Raw genomic sequence first — 19,613 nt, forward strand, 5'->3', positions numbered from 1 at the left:
TTTTCATGTGGTTCCAACTGACTTTTTCTTCTCATCTTCAGAATGTAAACATGTGGTCTGTGATACTGTATTTGTCTTGTACCAACTAAAACACTAATAAATATTTGAATTAAAAAAAATGATTTAGTGAAAATGTCTTTTAACTCAGCAATCTCCTATCAAGTTAAATCTAGTTTATCTTCTCTATTTTAATAGTTATAATGACTGTTCTCTACGTTTTTATTCCCTCTGCGGCTCTGACTCAGCAGCGCAGGATCGACTTTTCTGTCATCGATTATCTGCGCCTGCGCGCTGGTTTCCGCCATCAGCTGCCGCTGCCTGCGGTTTCCCACAATCCTCCGCGCGGAAGAATACTGTTTAGTCATTGTGCGGATAAAGTGAAGCGGCCGTGCTCATCAAACCGGGTTAAACCTCTCAGTTTAGTCCCCCAGACAACATGAAGGAGACTGCGGCCAAGCGGCGGGACAAGGCGGGAGGCCGGGACCGGGACTCCAAGTCCGACAAGTCCAAGGAGGCGAAGGAGGCGAAGGACGCGGCCCCGGAGCCGCAGGACGTGGAGATGCCGGAGGAGGAGGCGGCCAACGCGGCCAAGCCCAAAGAGCAGGACAGCCTGACGCTGGAGGGTAAAACCGGGTTAAAAGTTCTGTTAGAACCGGGGGGAGAGTCCGGGACCGGGGCCGGTTCACTGTCGGACTCCGTTACCGACACAAACATAGCAGCAGCCGTTAGCATGTTAGCATTAAGCTAACTGCTGGAAAACATCAAACATCGTAAATACCGATAGAGACGAACCGTTAGCAGCCTGTTTAAACCGGGTTTATGGCCCGGTTCTGTGGCCCAGAGCAGGGCCAGACCAGTGCCAGACCCGGATCCAGACACAAACCCAGACCCAGACCACTTGATATGGTCAACAATGAGACAGCAGTACTGTGTTAATGCGCTTCAACTTGGTTTATTCTGTTTCTTCCACAAGTGGAAATGTGAGATATTTACAGTCTGAAGGCTATGTGGACCTGAAACCAGGTCCAGTTTAAAACCACCACCCTGTTAAACCTGGGTCAGCAGTAGGCCTCCTCACACCGGTTCAGACCTGAACGTAGGTGGTCTACGTGGGTCCTGGACCTGCTTACAGCTGAGCCTGTAGCTCAGTCTGGATGGATCCGATGAGCCGGTCTCAGCAGTTATTCTGTCAGATCAGTGGTTAAAGGGACAGTTCGCCTCATTAAAGGGACAGTTCGCCTCTTTAAAGGGACAGTTCGCCTCTTCTGACATGAAGCTGTATGACATCCCATATCAGCATCATTTCTGAACATCTTCTTACCCCCTGCTGCGTCCTGTGAGCAGAGTTCCAGCCTCGTTTTGGTGCTGATGAAGGTAGTCCGGCTAGTTGGCTGGGGTTTAAAAAATAAAGCGTTTTGCTTCTCAGAACAATATGCGTTCAACAGAGTAATACATTTGCATCACAAAATGGTTCTCCAGGAAAAAGTCAGACCTCACAATCTCTTGGCCCTATTTTCTCTCCCTTCGTATCACTGCCTGCTGTGCAGACCGTGCAGTCCCCTGCTTCTGAGCACCTGCCTTCCTCTGGCTGAGAGAGTTTGAGGCTTCGGGAGGGGCGGATGTGCGCATGCGCGTGTCATTCAGAACGCAAGATGCGAGTTCTTGCAAAACAGAACTTAATACTAATTTAAAGGTGATAGAGAAAGGTTGAATGGGGCATTAATCCTTGTTCTGTGATATGATATGTAGCCCAAAAAAAATTGGTTGGGTCTGTAATGGCTCAGAACCTCCCTAAAAGGCTCTCTGAAACAGCTGTTACTATGCTGGGTTTAGAATGCGTCTTTTGCCCTTATTGGCGTCGTTTCAGAGCTCATCTGGCAACCTCATTATGAAATGCAGGTAGGTGTTGGGGCTATTCGGCTGCCCTTGCTCTCACCGAAAACAGAGCTATAGAGTAATACACTCACTGGAAAGAAAGCTCATTCCCTTTAGATGAACAAGCCAGAGCTAACGTGCAATTCTTACAACAGGAATATGGCACAACACATTTAAAACAAAATAAAATGTGATACTTACAGGCTGTACTGATTGCTGGGGTTGACTTTGTTCAGAATCAGAATTCGTTTTATTGCCATTGTTAGTGAACAGTGTTCACTAACTAGGAATTTGCTGCGGCGTAAGGTGCAAACATGTAACATAGGATATAATAATAAAAAATAAAAATATATGAATATAAAATGTACAAGGTGTGTACAACAATACACAGTATCCAATATACAGAGCAACAACAGTGCAGCTTCATTAGTGCAGGTTTAATGATGGTAAAGTGACTGGGGCAGGTTATGAGGTGATTATGAAGTGTTCATAAGTCCAGCTGCAAGGGGGAAAAACTGTTTTTGTGACGGGAGGTTCTGGTCCGAATGGAGCGAAGCCTCCTGCCCGAGGGGAGTGGTGCAAATAGAGAAGGGTCAGCTGTGATCCGACCTGCTCGCCCCATAGTCCTGGAGACGTGCAGGTCATGGATAGATGGGAGGCTGCAGCCGATCAGCTTCTCAGCGGAGCGCACAGCTCGCTGCAGTCTGTCTGTCCCTGTCGGAACTGACCCTAACTGAGCAAGCTTTGTGAAACTGTACTCCGTGAAATGCGCAGAGCAAAAGAAAAGTCGGCGGTTGTATGTACTGGGGATGCTGTTAAAAATAAATAAAAGCCATTGATCGCGAGCATTGCTTTCCGGGGGAATATGTAACGATCGTAGTCCGCTTTCACAGCCTTGGAAGGCTCACCTGTTCCTGTTTCTCGCCGAAGGGGCGTGTCTGAAACGGGGTGGCTGTGGATTTGGGGGGGCGATTGCTGAAAAAGTGGCATCACTTTTTCACAAACACGGGTTGGCACTTTTTCTGGGGGATATTCAAAAAGGGGAGTACTTGAAACAGAGGTTCTGACACTTGCTGGCACAGCGGGGAGACTCAGAACTAACACCAAAAACGTGAAAAAGATGATTTTGATTCTCTGTCACCTTTAAAAATAATAGTTTTTTCTCGATTGTATTATTTTGGTGATCGTTGGGAGGCCAAATAGAAATTGAAATGAATGCACAGCCCTAACTGGACCTGCTTGTCTCCTCTCCGCAGACATTAAGGAGCACGTGAAGCAGATAGAGAAGGCGGTGTCGGGGAAGGAGCCTCGCTTCGTGCTGCGCGCTCTCAGAGCGCTGCCGTCCACCAGCCGCCGCCTCAACGCCAACGTGCTGCACAAAGCCGTCTGCGGCTTCTTCACCAACAACGCCGCCGCCAGAGACTTCCTGCTGGGCTTCCTGGAGGAGGTGACCTCACAACAAGTTTCAGGCTGCTGCTGATGTGTTCAGCAGGATTTAAAGCCGTTTCAGGCTGTTTCAGCAGGATTTAAAGCTGTTTCAGCCTGTTTCAGCCTGTTTCGGGCTGTGTTCAGCAGGATTTAAAGCTGTTTCAGGCTGTTTCAGCAGGATTTAAAGCTGTTTCAGGCTGTGTTGAACAGGATTTAAAGCTGTTTCAGGCTGTGTTCAGCAGGATTTAAAGCTGTTTCATGCTGTTTCACCAGGATTTAAAGCTGTTTCAGGCTGTTTCAGCAGGATTTAAAGCTGTTTCAGGCTGTTTCAGGCTGTTTCAGCAGGATTTAAAGCTGTTTCAGGCTGTTTCCTGCTCAGATGATCAGTATCCCTCCTGTGTTTGTGTGTCTCAGCCCATGGAGATGGCTGACGGAGACGTTCAGTTTCGTCCCAGGACGGGGAAGGCGGCGGCGGCTCCTCTGATGCCGGAGGTGGAGGCGTACCTGCAGCTGCTGCTGGTGGTGCACCTGACCAACAACAAGAGATACACCGAGGTCTGCCTTCCCTCCAGTCCCTGTTTCTGTGTGTCCATCGGCTCGTTTCTGTCATGTTTCCATGGTGATAATGATGATGATGATGATGATGTGTTGCAGGCTCAGAAGGTGTCGGACGAGCTGCTGCAGAAGATCAGCTCAAAGAAAAGCAGAGCTCTGGACCTGATCGCTGCCAAATGTTACTATTACCACGCTCGAGTGTACGAGTTCCAGAACCATCTGGACACCCTCCGCAGGTAAACATACACACCTCTGTGGGCCCTGTGTGAGGTAAACACAGAGCTAACGCAGGTAATCACAGAGCTAACGCAGGTAAACGCAGAGCTAACGCAGGTAAACGCAGTGCTAACGCAGGTAAACGCAGTGCTAACGCAGGTAATCACAGCGCTAACGCAGGTAATCACAGCGCTAACGCAGGTAAACACAGAGCTAACGCAGGTAAACGCAGAGCTAACGCAGGTAATCACAGAGCTAACGCAGGTAAACGCAGAGCTAACGCAGGTAAACGCAGTGCTAACGCAGGTAATCACAGCGCTAACGCAGGTAATCACAGCGCTAACGCAGGTAATCACAGCACAGCGCTAACGCAGGTAATCACAGCACAGCGCTAACGCAGGTAATCACATCACAGCGCTAACGCATGTAATCACAGCGCTAACGCAGGTAATCACAGCGCTAACTCAGGTAAACATGGAGCTAACTCGGGTAAACACAGCTAACGCAGCTAACTCAGGTAAACACAGAGCTAATTCAGGTGTCGGCCCTCTCTGGGCCCACAGAGTGTGACCTCTGCTGTGACCTCTGTGTCCCCCCCAGCTTCCTGCACACGCGCCTGCGCACGTCGACGCTGCGGCACGATGCCGACGGGCAGGCCGTGCTGCTCAACCTGCTGCTCAGGAACTACCTGCACTTCAACCTGTACGACCAGGCCGAGAAGCTGGTGTCCAAGTCCGTGTTCCCCGAGCTCGCCAACAACAACGAGTGGGCCAGATACCTCTACTACACAGGTGAGCCCCCCACCTTTAAGCCTCTGCTACACAGGTGAGCCCCCCACCTTTAAGCCTCTGCTACACAGGTGAGCCCCCCACCTTTAGCCTCTGCTACACAGGTGAGCCCCCCACCTTTAAGCCTCTGCTACACAGGTGAGCCCCCCACCTTTAGCCTCTGCTACACAGGTGAGCCCCCCACCTTTAAGCCTCTGCTACACAGGTGAGCCCCCCACCTTTAGGCCTCTGCTACACAGGTGAGCCCCCCACCTTTAGGCCTCTGCTACACAGGTGAGCCCCCCACCTTTAGGCCTCTGCTACACAGGTGAGCCCCCCACCTTTAGCCTCTACTACACAGGTGAGCCCCCCACCTTTAGGCCTCTGCTACACAGGTGAGCCCCCCTACTTTAGGCCTCTACTACACAGGTGAGCCCCCCACCTTTAGCCTCTACTACACAGGTGAGCCCCCCACCTTTAAGCCTCTGCTACACAGGTGAGCCCCCCACCTTTAGGCCTCTGCTACACAGGTGAGCCCCCCACCTTTAGCCTCTGCTACACAGGTGAGCCCCCCACCTTTAAGCCTCTGCTACACAGGTGAGCCCCCCACCTTTAGGCCTCTGCTACACAGGTGAGCCCCCCACCTTTAGCCTCTACTACACAGGTGAGCCCCCCACCTTTAAGCCTCTACTACACAGGTGAGCCCCCCACCTTTAGCCTCTGCTACACAGGTGAGCCCCCCACCTTTAGCCTCTACTACACAGGTGAGCCCCCCACCTTTAGCCTCTGCTACACAGGTGAGCCCCCCACCTTTAGGCCTCTGCTACACAGGTGAGCCCCCCACCTTTAAGCCTCTGTTACACAGGTGAGCCCCCCACCTTTAGCCTCTACTACACAGGTGAGCCCCCCACCTTTAGCCTCTACTACACAGGTGAGCCCCCCACCTTTAGGCCTCTGCACAGGTGAGCCCCCCACCTTTAAGCCTCTGCACAGGTGAGCCCCCCACCTTTAGCCTCTACTACACAGGTGAGCCCCCCACCTTTAGCCTCTACTACACAGGTGAGCCCCCCACCTTTAGGCCTCTGCACAGGTGAGCCCCCCACCTTTAAGCCTCTGCACAGGTGAGCCCCCCACCTTTAGCCTCTACTACACAGGTGAGCCCCCCACCTTTAGCCTCTACTACACAGGTGAGCCCCCCACCTTTAGGCCTCTGCACAGGTGAGCCCCCCACCTTTAGCCTCTACTACACAGGTGAGCCCCCCACCTTTAGCCTCTACTACACAGGTGAGCCCCCCACCTTTAGGCCTCTGCACAGGTGAGCCCCCCACCTTTAAGCCTCTGCACAGGTGAGCCCCCCACCTTTAGCCTCTACTACACAGGTGAGCCCCCCACCTTTAGCCTCTACTACACAGGTGAGCCCCCCACCTTTAAGCAGCTGCACAGGTGAGCCCCCCACCTTTAGCCTCTACTACACAGGTGAGCCCCCCACCTTTAGCCTCTACTACACAGGTGAGCCCCCCACCTTTAGGCCTCTGCACAGGTGAGCCCCCCACCTTTAAGCCTCTGCACAGGTGAGCCCCCCACCTTTAAGCCTCTACACAGGTGAGCCCCCCACCTTTAGGCCTCTACTACACAGGTGAGCCCCCCACCTTTAAGCCTCTGCACAGGTGAGCCCCCCACCTTTAGGCCTCTACTACACAGGTGAGCCCCCCACCTTTAAGCCTCTGCACAGGTGAGCCCCCCACCTTTAGGCCTCTGCTACACAGGTGAGCCCCCCACCTTTAAGCAGCTGCACAGGTGAGCCCCCCACCTTTAAGCAGCTGCACAGGTGAGCCCCCCACCTTTAGGCCTCTGCTACACAGGTGAGCCCCCCACCTTTAGGCCTCTGCTACACAGGTGAGCCCCCCACCTTTAGGCCTCTGCACAGGTGAGCCCCCCCACCTTTAAGCCTCTGCTACACAGGTGAGCCCCCCACCTTTAGGCCTCTGCTACACAGGTGAGCCCCCCCACCTTTAGGCCTCTGCTACACAGGTGAGCCCCCCCACCTTTAGGCCTCTGCTACACAGGTGAGCCCCCCACCTTTAAGCCTCTGCTACACAGGTGAGCCCCCCACCTTTAGGCCTCTGCACAGGTGAGCCCCCCACCTTTAGGCCTCTGCTACACAGGTGAGCCCCCCACCTTTAAGCCTCTGCTACACAGGTGAGCCCCCCACCTTTAGGCCTCTGCTACACAGGTGAGCCCCCCACCTTTAAGCCTCTGCTACACAGGTGAGCCCCCCACCTTTAAGCCTCTACACAGGTGAGCCCCCCCACCTTTAGGCCTCTGCTACACAGGTGAGCCCCCCACCTTTAAGCAGCTACACAGGTGAGCCCCCCACCTTTTAACAGCTGCACAGGTGAGCCCCCCACCTTTAGGCCTCTGCTACACAGGTGAGCCCCCCACCTTTAAGCCTCTACACAGGTGAGCCCCCCCACCTTTAAGCCTCTGCTACACAGGTGAGCCCCCCACCTTTAGGCCTCTGCTACACAGGTGAGCCCCCCACCTTTAGCCTCTGTTACACAGGTGAGCCCCCCACCTTTAGCCTCTGTTACACAGGTGAGCCCCCCACCTTTAGCCTCTGCTACACAGGTGAGCCCCCCACCTTTAAGCCTCTGCTACACAGGTGAGCCCCCCACCTTTAAGCCTCTGCTACACAGGTGAGCCCCCCACCTTTAAGCCTCTGCTACACAGGTGAGCCCCCCACCTTTAAGCCTCTGTTACACAGGTGAGCCCCCCACCTTTAAGCCTCTGCTACACAGGTGAGCCCCCCACCTTTAAGCCTCTGTTACACAGGTGAGCCCCCCACCTTTAAGCCTCTGCTACACAGGTGAGCCCCCCACCTGTCAGTGCGGCCCCTCCCCCCAGCCCAGCGCTCACCTTGTGTCATGTGACCCCGCAGGTCGCATCAAGGCCATCCAGCTGGAGTACTCTGAGGCCCGCAGGACCCTGACCAACGCTCTGAGGAAGGCCCCGCAGCACACCGCCGTGGGCTTCAAGCAGACCGTACGTGCACGCACACATGCACACGCAGGGGATCATGTGACCTCATGTGACCTCATGTGACCTCATGTGACCTCCTGCACACCGCTGATCACGTGTCTGTCTGCAGGTCCACAAGCTGCTGATCGTGGTGGAGCTGCTGTTGGGGGAGATTCCAGACAGGCTTCAGTTCAGGCAGCCGTCCCTCAAAAGATCTCTGATGCCCTACTTCCTGCTGACCCAGGGTCAGTACCTGACCTCTGACCGGCAAACGTGACCTCTGACTAGGGCTGTGTTCGAAGCCACATACTACATACATGCTACATACTACATACTTGCTACATGCTACATATTACATACATGCTACATATTACATACATGCTACATACTACATACTTGCTACATGCTACATACTACATGCTACATATTACATGCTACATATATGCTACATGCTACATACATGCTACATATTACATACTCATCGATCAGACAGAATGCAGAGCGTTTACCCACAATGCATTTCGCTCCTGCCCGAGCTGAAATCAGCCGGCCTGAAGCTGATTTCTCTTAAGCTCTAAACTCTGTAAACTTTAGCAACATTTGAAACATTTTCAGGTGAGAAAGTAGTCGTTTAGATCCCCAACGTGTTGAAAACCTGACAAAATACCGTCTGTTTACAATTTTGTTCCCACGAATTCGGCGCTACTAAAGCTAGCCGCAGTGAGCTAACGCACTTCCTGTTATTTTCACAAAATAAAATACCCGTTGCCTTTTATCATAGGGAAAGCCATTACCATACAATTGGTGCTTTTGTTCTTAAAACAGGAAGTGAACCTACCCTCGTTGTAGCTAGCTTGAAACTGCCGTTTTGACAGGAAATGACGATCGGCGACGTCACGTTACGTTGCATCTTGGGTAGTTTGAGTATGAGTAGTAACCTCATGATGCATACCCAACATTTAGGAGAATCTAGTATGCATCCGGGAACTTCTGCTTACTCAAACTCGCATACTAACTCAGAAAGTTAGTATGAGAATTAGAAGTATGCGGTTTGGAACACAGCCTGGGTCCCACCTCAGGACTCTTCTTCTCTGGTGGTTCCAGTTCTGGTTCAGGTCTGAACTCAGAACTGGTTCTTTCTGGTTAAATCCCCACAGTTCTGACTCTTTAACTCTGTGTGCCGCAGCGGTCAGGACCGGTAACCTGGCCAAGTTTAACCAGGTGTTGGAGCAGTTTGGTGAGAAGTTTCAGACGGACGGGACGTACACGCTCATCATCCGCCTGAGACACAACGTCATCAAGACCGGTGAGCCAATCACGCAGCACCTCATCTCTGACATCACAGTCTGTGCGCTGTTACAGCTGTAACCTCTGCTGTGACCTCTGTGTGACCTCTGCTGTGACCTCTGTGTGACCTCTGCTGTGACCTCTGTGTGACCTTCAGGCGTGCGTATGATCAGCCTGTCGTACTCTCGGATCTCTCTGGCCGACATCGCTCAGAAGCTGCAGCTCGACAGCCCCGAGGACGCCGAGTTCATCGTCGCCAAGGTAACGGAGATTTAATGACCCCTCTCTGTCCAGAACGACTGGACATGACATGACCATCATGTGACCATCATGTGACCCGTGTGTTGCGCAGGCGATCCGTGACGGCGTGATCGAGGCCAGCATCAACCACGAGAAGGGCTTCGTCCAATCAAAGGAGACCATGGACATCTACGGCACCAGAGAGCCGCAGCTGGCGTTCCACCAGAGGATCTCCTTCTGCCTGGACATTCATAACATGTCCGTCAAGGTAACGCCCAGCTGACCGCTAAGCTCCTCCCACTTTTCTTATAGACCTAAATAAGACGGGCCGGATAGCTCCTGAATGTTCTTACGTCGGCTGAGGACAGTTAGCGCTGCGTTTACCAGCGTTAGCTGCGTTTACCTGCGTTAGCTGTGTTAGCTGTGTTTAGCTGCGTTTACCTGCGTTAGCTGTGTTTACCTGCGTTAGATGCGTAAGCAGTGTTTACCTGCGTTAGCTGTGTTAGCTGTGTTTACCTGCGTTAGCTGAGTTTACCTGCGTTAGCTGCGTTTACCTGCGTTAGCTGCGTTTAGCTGCGTTTACCTGCGTTTAGCTGCGTTTACCTGCGTTAGCGGTGTTTACCTGCGTTAGCTGCGTTAGCTTCGTTTACCTGCGTTGGCTGCGTTTACCTGCGTTGGCTGCGTTTACCTGCGTTAGCTGCGTTAGCTGCGTTTAGCTGCGTTTACCTGCGTTGGCTGCGTTTACCTGCGTTAGCTGCGTTTACCTGCGTTAGCTGCGTTTACCTGCGTTAGCTGCGTTTACCTGCGTTGGCTGTGTTAGCTGTGTTTACCTGCGTTAGCTGCGTTTACCTGCGTTGGCTGTGTTAGCTGTGTTTACCTGCGTTAGCTGCGTTTACCTGCGTTGGCTGTGTTAGCTGTGTTTACCTGCGTTAGCTGTGTTTAGCTGCCTTTACCTGCGTTAGCTGTCTTTACCTGCGTTAGCTGTGTTTACCTGCGTTGGCTGTGTTAGCTGTGTTTACCTGCGTTAGCTGTGTTTAGCTGCCTTTACCTGCGTTAGCTGTCTTTACCTGCGTTAGCTGTGTTTACCTGCGTTAGCTGCATTTACCTGCGTTGGCTGCGTTAGCTGTGTTTACCTGCGTTAGCTGTGTTTACCTGCGTTAGCTGTGTTTACCTGCGTTAGGTGTGTTTAGCTGCCTTTACCTGCGTTAGCTGTCTTTACCTGCGTTAGCTGTGTTTACCTGCGTTAGCTGCATTTACCTGCGTTGGCTGCGTTAGCTGTGTTTACCTGCGTTAGCTGTGTTTAGCTGCGTTTACCTGCGTTAGCTGCGTTTACCTGCGTTAGCTGCCTTTACCTGCGTTAGCTGGCTTTACCTGCGTTAGCTGTGTTTACCTGCGTTAGCTGTGTTTAGCTGCGTTTACTTGCGTTAGCAGTGTTTACCTGCGTTAGCTGTGTTTACCTGCGTTAGATGCGTAAGCAGTGTTTACCTGCGTTAGCTGTGTTTACCTGCGTTAGCTGAGTTTACCTGCGTTGGCTGCGTTAGCTGAGTTTACCTGCGTTAGCTGAGTTTACCTGCGTTGGCTGCGTTAGCTGTGTTTACCTGCGTTAGCTGAGTTTACCTGCGTTGGCTGCGTTAGCTGAGTTTACCTGCGTTGGCTGTGTTAGCTGTGTTTACCTGCGTTAGCTGCGTTTACCTGCGTTGGCTGTGTTAGCTGTGTTTACCTGCGTTAGCTGCGTTTACCTGCGTTGGCTGTGTTAGCTGTGTTTACCTGCGTTAGCTGTGTTTAGCTGCCTTTACCTGCGTTAGCTGCGTTTACCTGCGTTAGCTGCGTTTACCTGCGTTGGCTGTGTTAGCTGTGTTTACCTGCGTTAGCTGCGTTTACCTGCGTTGGCTGTGTTAGCTGTGTTTACCTGCGTTAGCTGCGTTTACCTGCGTTGGCTGTGTTAGCTGTGTTTACCTGCGTTAGCTGTGTTTACCTGCGTTAGCTGCGTTTACCTGCGTTGGCTGTGTTAGCTGTGTTTACCTGCGTTAGCTGTGTTTAGCTGCGTTTACCTGTGTTAGCTGCCTTTACCTGCGTTAGCTGTGTTTACCTGCGTTAGCTGCATTTACCTGCGTTGGCTGTGTTAGCTGTGTTTACCTGCGTTAGCTGTGTTTACCTGCGTTAGCTGTGTTTAGCTGCGTTTACCTGCGTTAGCTGCCTTTACCTTTGTTAGCTGTCTTTACCTGCGTTAGCTGTGTTTACCTGCGTTAGCTGTGTTAGCTGCGTTTACCTGCGTTAGCTGCGTTTACCTGCGTTAGCTGCCTTTACCTGCGTTAGCTGCGTTTACCTGCGTTAGCTGCGTTTACCTGCGTTAGCTGCCTTTACCTGCGTTAGCTGCGTTTACCTGCGTTAGCTGCCTTTACCTGCGTTAGCTGTGTTTACCTGTGTTAGCTGTGTTTACCTGCGTTAGCTGCCTTTACCTACGTTAGCTGCGTTTACCTGCGTTAGCTGCCTTTACCTGCGTTAGCTGTGTTTACCTGCGTTAGCTGTGTTTACCTGCGTTAGCTGTGTTTACCTGCGTTAGTTGTGTTTAGCTGCGTTTACCTGTGTTAGCTGCCTTTACCTGCGTTAGCTGTCTTTACCTGCGTTAGCTGTGTTTACCTGCGTTAGCTGCGTTTACCTGCGTTGGCTGTGTTAGCTGTGTTTACCTGCGTTAGCTGTGTTTATCTGCGTTAGCTGTGTTTAGCTGCGTTTACCTGCGTTAGCTGCCTTTACCTGCGTTAGCTGTGTTTAGCTGCGTTAGCTGTGTTTAGCTGCGTTTACCTGCGTTAGCTGCCTTTACCTGCGTTAGCTGTGTTTACCTGCGTTAGCTGTGTTTAGCTGCGTTAGCTGCGTTTACCTGCGTTAGCTGTGTTTAGCTGCGTTAGCTGTGTTTAGCTGCGTTAGCTGTGTTTAGCTGCGTTTACCTGCGTTAGCTGCCTTTACCTGCGTTAGCTGTGTTTAGCTGCGTTAGCTGTGTTTACCTGCGTTAGCTGCGTTTACCTGCGTTAGCTGCCTTTACCTGCGTAAGCTGCGTTTACCTGCGTTAGCTGCGTTTACCTGCGTTAGCTGCGTTTACCTGCGTTAGCTGTGTTTAGCTGCGTTTACTTGCGTTAGCTGAGTTTACCTGCGTTAGCTGCGTTTACCTGCGGGCCCCTAACGCAGGGCCGAGTCCGACCCGATCCGATCCACTTCAGTCTGTAACGGCACTTTAAGACTGCATGGTCACAGTTAACTGATCTGTCTCCTCTGCAGGCCATGAGGTTTCCTCCTAAAGCCTACAACAAGGACCTGGAGTCAGCCGAGGTAACACACACACACACACACAGTAATACACACACAGTAATACACACACAGTAACACACACACAGTAACACACACACAGTAACACACACACAGTAACGCACACACACACACACACACACAGTAAAACAGACACACATCCTCTGGGTCATGTGATCCACCTGTCAGAACATTCATTCATCTGTTTTCTCTGTGTGTGTGTGTGTGTGTGTGTGTGTGTGTGTGTGTGTGTGTGTGGTGTGTTCAGGAGCGTCGGGAACGCGAGCAGCAGGATCTGGAGTTCGCCAAAGAAATGGCCGAGGACGATGACGACAGCTTCCCATGAGCCTCTTCTCTGACTTCCTGTGCAGACAGGAAGTAGTTTGTGTATTAGCAGATCGGTTATTACCCACAATCCCCCTCTTCCTTTACTTTTTTTTTCTCCTGGTTTCCTGCGGTGATGTCACAGCTCTGAACTTCTCTCTGCTGTTGTTGTTTGTTTGTTTCCTTCTGAGATAAATAAACACTCTGTTTTTGTTTACGCCGCTGTGTTTGTGGTCACTGTCGACACGTTTCCACGGCAACGGGAGGAGAAACCAGGCGATACTCCAGCTGTGTGTGTCCGCTTAGATCTGTAGAGTTCAGAGGATGGCGTGTGACCTCAGTGAGCCACCGGGGGGCGCCGCCGAGCAGCAGGAGGCCAGAGAAGGTCCGCTGGACTTCTTCTTCTTGGGTTTTTAAGAGGAAATGATCCCATGCTCTGAAAGCACCTGAACCCTGAAAGGAGCAGCAGAGATGAAGGGTCGACATCCTTTTCCTCAGAGTTTAAAGTTTAGATTCTGAGGCTGGAGACAGAAAACATCCCGTAACAACGTAAAATCTGCTTAAACAATAAATCCAAACTAATGAGAAAAAGGTTAAAAACTCTGAAAGGATTCAAGTGGTTCCACAGATCAGGACGGATATGAAACCATCAGATTAATCTTTGATTAAAAGCTGATTCAGAACTGAATAAAACGGTAGAGAGGGAGAAAATAGGGCCAAGAGATTGTGAGCTCTGACTTTTTCCTGAAGAACCATTTTGTGATGCAAATGTATTACTCTGTTGAACGCATATTGTTCTGAGAAGCAAAACGCTTTATTTTTTAAACCCCAGCCAACTAGCCGGATTACCTAGCCTAGCAAGCCAGACCCGTACAGCAAGAAGCTGTGCAGGGGTCTGGTGACGCTGGATAGCAGTGTGGGCGGGATAAACGGCTGTCTGTTAAGTTGCCTCTGCACTCAACGCCGCGCAATAGGATGGCGCAACAACCAATCAGAGCGTCGTCCCACAAACAGAGCAAGCTGGTAAATTAAACTTTTACCGTACCCGGGGGGCAAAACTCCGAAAACGTCCTTTTTTTTCAAGAAAAACTTAAGTGCAGTTATCTGTTCGTCTCGCAAAGAAAACTGTATATTTAAATGTTCTAGAGTCGCTGCCAAAGCCAAATGGAAAGACTGTTGGCTGGGCGCAGCCATTGTTTACCTCTCTCTGGAACTACACACTGAAACCTCGCACCTCTGTCGTCACTAGGTAGCCCCGCCCCCGACCCCGCTCCTCACCATTTGATTGGCCTGATTAAGTTTCGATTTTCAGCCTCGCAAAACGGCCACAACTGACTAGACTAGCCCGGGAGCAAATTGAATTTGCCCACAAACGGTCGTTTCTCTCCACAGTCGCCTCAGGCACGCTCAGGACGGGACATTGCACCTGAAAACAAAGTTTCAGTGCAATCTGTTGGTTTCCTTAGCTAGGAAATTGTTTTTGAATTGGCTCTAAATGAATGAATTGGATTATTTTATGAATAATTATGATTACAATTAATTGAATTCCGATTGGCTTGAATTGGACTTTATTATCTAAGTGCCTTGAGATGACATTTGTTGTATTTGGCGCTATATAAATAAAAATGAATTGAATTTAATTAAAGAAATAACCAACATCTTGGAAAACTTACACAAGCGTAAATTTCTAACCAAATCCCAAATGCAAAACCTACAGAACAACCCAACAGACCCCGATACTTCTACCTTCTACCCAAAATACACAAGGAACCAGAAAAATGGACGGTTCCAAACAAACTCCCGGCAGGCCGCCCCATCGTCTCGGACTGCGGGGGCGAATCCTACGACACAATTCCTGGATTACCACCTGAACCCACTGGCCAACCAACATGAGAGTTACATCAAGGACACGCAGGATTTTTTACAAAAAAGCACAGCACTCAACCTCGACCCAAACTGCATGTTATTCACAGTGGATGTAGAAAGCCTCTACACCAACATAGAAACAGAAAAAGGCCTACAGGCCATCACGCTGAGATCCTGGAACCCATAGATATGTATAGAACCATAGATGTGTACAGAATGGCTAGATGTGTTACGTCTGAGTTTAGAACGTCCGCACAAGTCGGCCATCTTACCACAGGGTGAGATGTCCGGGAGACAGTCAAACCTGAGGTAACCATAGTTACGCTAAGTGATCTGCTCTGACGCTATTAATCTGATCTCGCAGAAATCTCCACCATTTTACACTATTTTCCATACTAAAAGACCCCGTGGGATATTTTATTTATTCGGTCATCTGTGCAATAATTCACGTCACTACTGTGCAATATCTTTTCTATTTATGGTCAGACTATGTGCATACAATGTGTAATTAACACAAGTGTAGTGCAATATGGGCAATAACTCAACCATAGTGCTATAACTTATTTTATTTAACTCTTTACTTTGTATATCTTGTATAGCCTATATTCTTTTTTACACTTTGTTTTAGATTATTCTATATTAATTATATTTTAATGATATGATATTAATTATTCTATATTATACTGTGTTTAGATTTATAGAGATCCTATGTGTGTGTTTGGAGCTACTGGGGACTTGAATTTCCCTGAGGGAGTCATCCCAAGGGGTAAATAAAGCTGAGTCATGGGGCAAATAAACCTGAAATATTTACGGTTTTATATTAAAAAATAAATATGGACTTCGTCTGTAGTGTGATAATTAGCTTACTACTTTGATGTTTATAATAACCTAAACGTTTGAGAATTAAGCAAGTCATGTCTTGAATGTTTGAGTGTTTCACCATCAACACAATGTGGTCGGCCAGAGAGAGCTGCCTGTGGTAAGATGGCCGCCATCTGCGAACGTTCCACTCCGTTGCCCAGCAACGCGGACGAGACATCTAGCCATTCTATACATATCTATGATTCTATACATATCTATGATTCTATACATATCTATGGTTCTATACATATCTATGGTTCTATACATATCTATGGTTCTATTAATATCTATGATTCTATACATATCTATGATTCTATTAATATCTATGATTCTATACATATCTATGATTCTATTAATATCTATGATTCTATACATATCTATGATTCTATACATATCTATGATTCTATTAATATCTATGATTCTATACATATCTATGATTCTATACATATCTATGATTCTATTAATATCTATGATTCTATACATATCTATGATTCTATTAATATCTATGATTCTATACATATCTATGATTCTATTAATATCTATGATTCTATACATATCTATGATTCTATACATATCTATGATTCTATACATATCTATGATTCTATTAATATCTATGATTCTATACATATCTATGATTCTATACATATCTATGATTCTATTAATATCTATGATTCTATACATATCTATGATTCTATTAATATCTATGATTCTATACATATCTATGATTCTATACATATCTATGATTCTATTAATATCTATGATTCTATACATATCTATGATTCTATACATATCTATGATTCTATACATATCTATGGTTCTATTAATATCTATGATTCTATACACATCTATGATTCTATACATATCTATGATTCTATACATATCTATGGTTCTATACATATCTATGGTTCTATACATATCTATGATTCTATACATATCTATGATTCTATACATATCTATGGTTCTATTAATATCTATGATTCTATACATATCTATGGTTCTATACATATCTATGGTTCTATTAATATCTATGATTCTATACATATCTATGATTCTATACATATCTATGGTTCTATACATATCTATGATTCTATACATATCTATGATTCTATACATATCTATGGTTCTATTAATATCTATGATTCTATACACATCTATGATTCTATACATATCTATGATTCTATACATATCTATGGTTCTATTAATATCTATGATTCTATACACATCTATGATTCTATACATATCTATGATTCTATACATATCTATGGTTCTATTAATATCTATGATTCTATACACATCTATGATTCTATACATATCTATGGTTCTATACATATCTATGGTTCTATACATATCTATGGTTCTATACATATCTATGATTCTATACATATCTATGATTCTATACATATCTATGATTCTATACATATCTATGGTTCTATTAATATCTATGATTCTATACACATCTATGATTCTATACATATCTATGGTTCTATATATATCTATGATTCTATACATATCTATGATTCTATACATATCTATGGTTCTATACATATCTATGGTTCTATACATATCTATGATTCTATACATATCTATGATTCTATACATATCTATGGTTCTATACATATCTATGGTTCTATTAATATCTATGATTCTATACATATCTATGATTCTATACATATCTATGGTTCTATACATATCTATGGTTCTATTAATATCTATGATTCTATACATATCTATGATTCTATACATATCTATGGTTCTATACATATCTATGGTTCTATTAATATCTATGATTCTATACATATCTATGGTTCTATACATATCTATGGTTCTATTAATATCTATGATTCTATACATATCTATGATTCTATACATATCTATGGTTCTATACATATCTATGGTTCTATACATATCTATGATTCTATACATATCTATGGTTCTATTAATATCTATGATTCTATACATATCTATGATTCTATACATATCTATGATTCTATACATATCTATGGTTCTATTAATATCTATGATTCTATACACATCTATGATTCTATACATATCTATGATTCTATACATATCTATGGTTCTATACATATCTATGGTTCTATTAATATCTATGATTCTATACACATCTATGATTCTATACATATCTATGATTCTATACATATCTATGGTTCTATTAATATCTATGATTCTATACATATCTATGGTTCTATACATATCTATGGTTCTATTAATATCTATGATTCTATACATATCTATGGTTCTACACATATCTATGATTCTATACATATCTATGATTCCATACATATCTATGGTTCTATACATATCTATGATTCTATACATATCTATGATTCTACACATATCTATGATTCTATACATATCTATGATTCTATACATATCTATGATTCTATACATATCTATGGTTCTATTAATATCTATGATTCTATACACATCTATGATTCTATACATATCTATGGTTCTATATATATCTATGATTCTATACATATCTATGATTCTATACATATCTATGGTTCTATACATATCTATGGTTCTATACATATCTATGATTCTATACATATCTATGGTTCTATACATATCTATGGTTCTATACATATCTATGATTCTATACATATCTATGATTCTATACATATCTCTGGTTCTATACATATCTATGGTTCTATACATATCTATGATTCCATACATATCTATGATTCTATACATATCTATGGTTCTATACATATCTATGATTCTATACATATCTATGATTCTATACATATCTATGGTTCTATACATATCTATGATTCTATACATATCTATGGTTCTATACATATCTATGGTTCTATACATATCTATGATTCCATACATATCTATGATTCCATACATATCTATGGTTCTATACATATCTATGGTTCTATACATATCTATGATTCTATACATATCTATGGTTCTATACATATCTATGGTTCTATACATATCTATGATTCCATACATATCTATGATTCTATACATATCTATGATTCTATACATATCTATGGTTCTATACATATCTATGGTTCTATACATATCTATGATTCTATACATATCTATGGTTCTATACATATCTATGGTTCTATACATATCTATGGTTGCTCCGTTCCAGTGAGCTGGCTCCAACCACATCTCGCCATGGCTCCATCTGGTGGGGGAGTGGAGAACTGCACCCCTCTCCACACAGCTGTGGCCACTAAGGCCTGATGAGTGCTGCATTCTGTCAGATGGGAGCTGCTGTGCACGGATCCACCGTGGAAACTCTTATGGACTGTTTCTCTCACTGTGGAATGCCTGGGAACTTACCTGGAAACTTACCTGGAAACTTACCTGGAAACTTACCTGGAAACTTACCTGGAAACACGTGTGAGTGGCTTTGTTGAACACTGCCAGAGAGGCTGAGCGAGTGAAGACTTCTGTTGAAAAGACTTTTGGTTTGAAGAAGATTCATTTAAGTTCCCCTTAACAGGCGGGCAATTTTTGCCTGCAACTCCTAAAAAAAGCATAGCCAAAGTAAATTGAAAGCTGTACTTGAACCACTTGGAGTAGAGGGCAGGTTGAGGTCTCTTTTTAAAAGAGAACACTCTGAATTTTCACCTACAACAGTCAGAATCTCTGTAAGTGCTGCTGTCACAGAGCAATATGAGCTGGAATACAGTGAAAGAGATGATTTTTCTGTCTGCCAAATTTTTTCTTCCTAAATATGTGTCTTAACAGTGACTTTAGCATCGTGCCAGAGCTGTGCCAAAGCTGTGCCAGAGCTGTGCCAGAGCTGTGCCAAAGCTGTGCCAAAGCTGTGCCAGAGCTGTGCCAGAGCTGTGCCAGAGCTGTGCCAGAGCTGTGCCAAAGCTGTGC

At 46.3% G+C, this 19,613-nt stretch overlaps 1 protein-coding gene across 1 annotated transcript; it reads left to right on the forward strand.

The window, feature by feature from the left end:
* Positions 1 to 311: 311 nt before the first annotated feature.
* psmd3 (proteasome 26S subunit, non-ATPase 3) lies at positions 312 to 13,227 on the forward strand. The gene is made up of 12 exons (XM_075454165.1): positions 312 to 623; positions 3,132 to 3,322; positions 3,718 to 3,858; positions 3,958 to 4,094; positions 4,675 to 4,865; positions 7,780 to 7,883; positions 7,990 to 8,104; positions 9,046 to 9,165; positions 9,304 to 9,407; positions 9,499 to 9,654; positions 12,660 to 12,710; positions 12,955 to 13,227. Exons 1-12 carry the CDS (start codon positions 437 to 439, stop codon positions 13,030 to 13,032), a joined length of 1,575 nt encoding a protein of 524 aa, XP_075310280.1. The 5' UTR covers positions 312 to 436; the 3' UTR covers positions 13,033 to 13,227.
* Positions 13,228 to 19,613: the final 6,386 nt, after the last annotated feature.

This window comes from Odontesthes bonariensis, chromosome 21 (assembly GCF_027942865.1).
Source record: "Odontesthes bonariensis isolate fOdoBon6 chromosome 21, fOdoBon6.hap1, whole genome shotgun sequence".
NCBI lineage: Eukaryota > Metazoa > Chordata > Actinopteri > Atheriniformes > Atherinopsidae > Odontesthes > Odontesthes bonariensis.

Excerpts from the sequence above, each read along its gene's own strand:
- psmd3 (XM_075454165.1), top strand. The coding sequence starts at position 437 with ATGAAGGAGACTGCGGCCAAGCGGCGGGACAAGGCGGGAGGCCGGGAC. Across the intron at positions 3,859-3,957 it reads ACAACAAGAGATACACCGAG|GCTCAGAAGGTGTCGGACGA; the intron begins GTCTGCCTTCCC and ends GATGTGTTGCAG. Across the intron at positions 9,408-9,498 it reads CCGAGTTCATCGTCGCCAAG|GCGATCCGTGACGGCGTGAT; the intron begins GTAACGGAGATT and ends TGTGTTGCGCAG.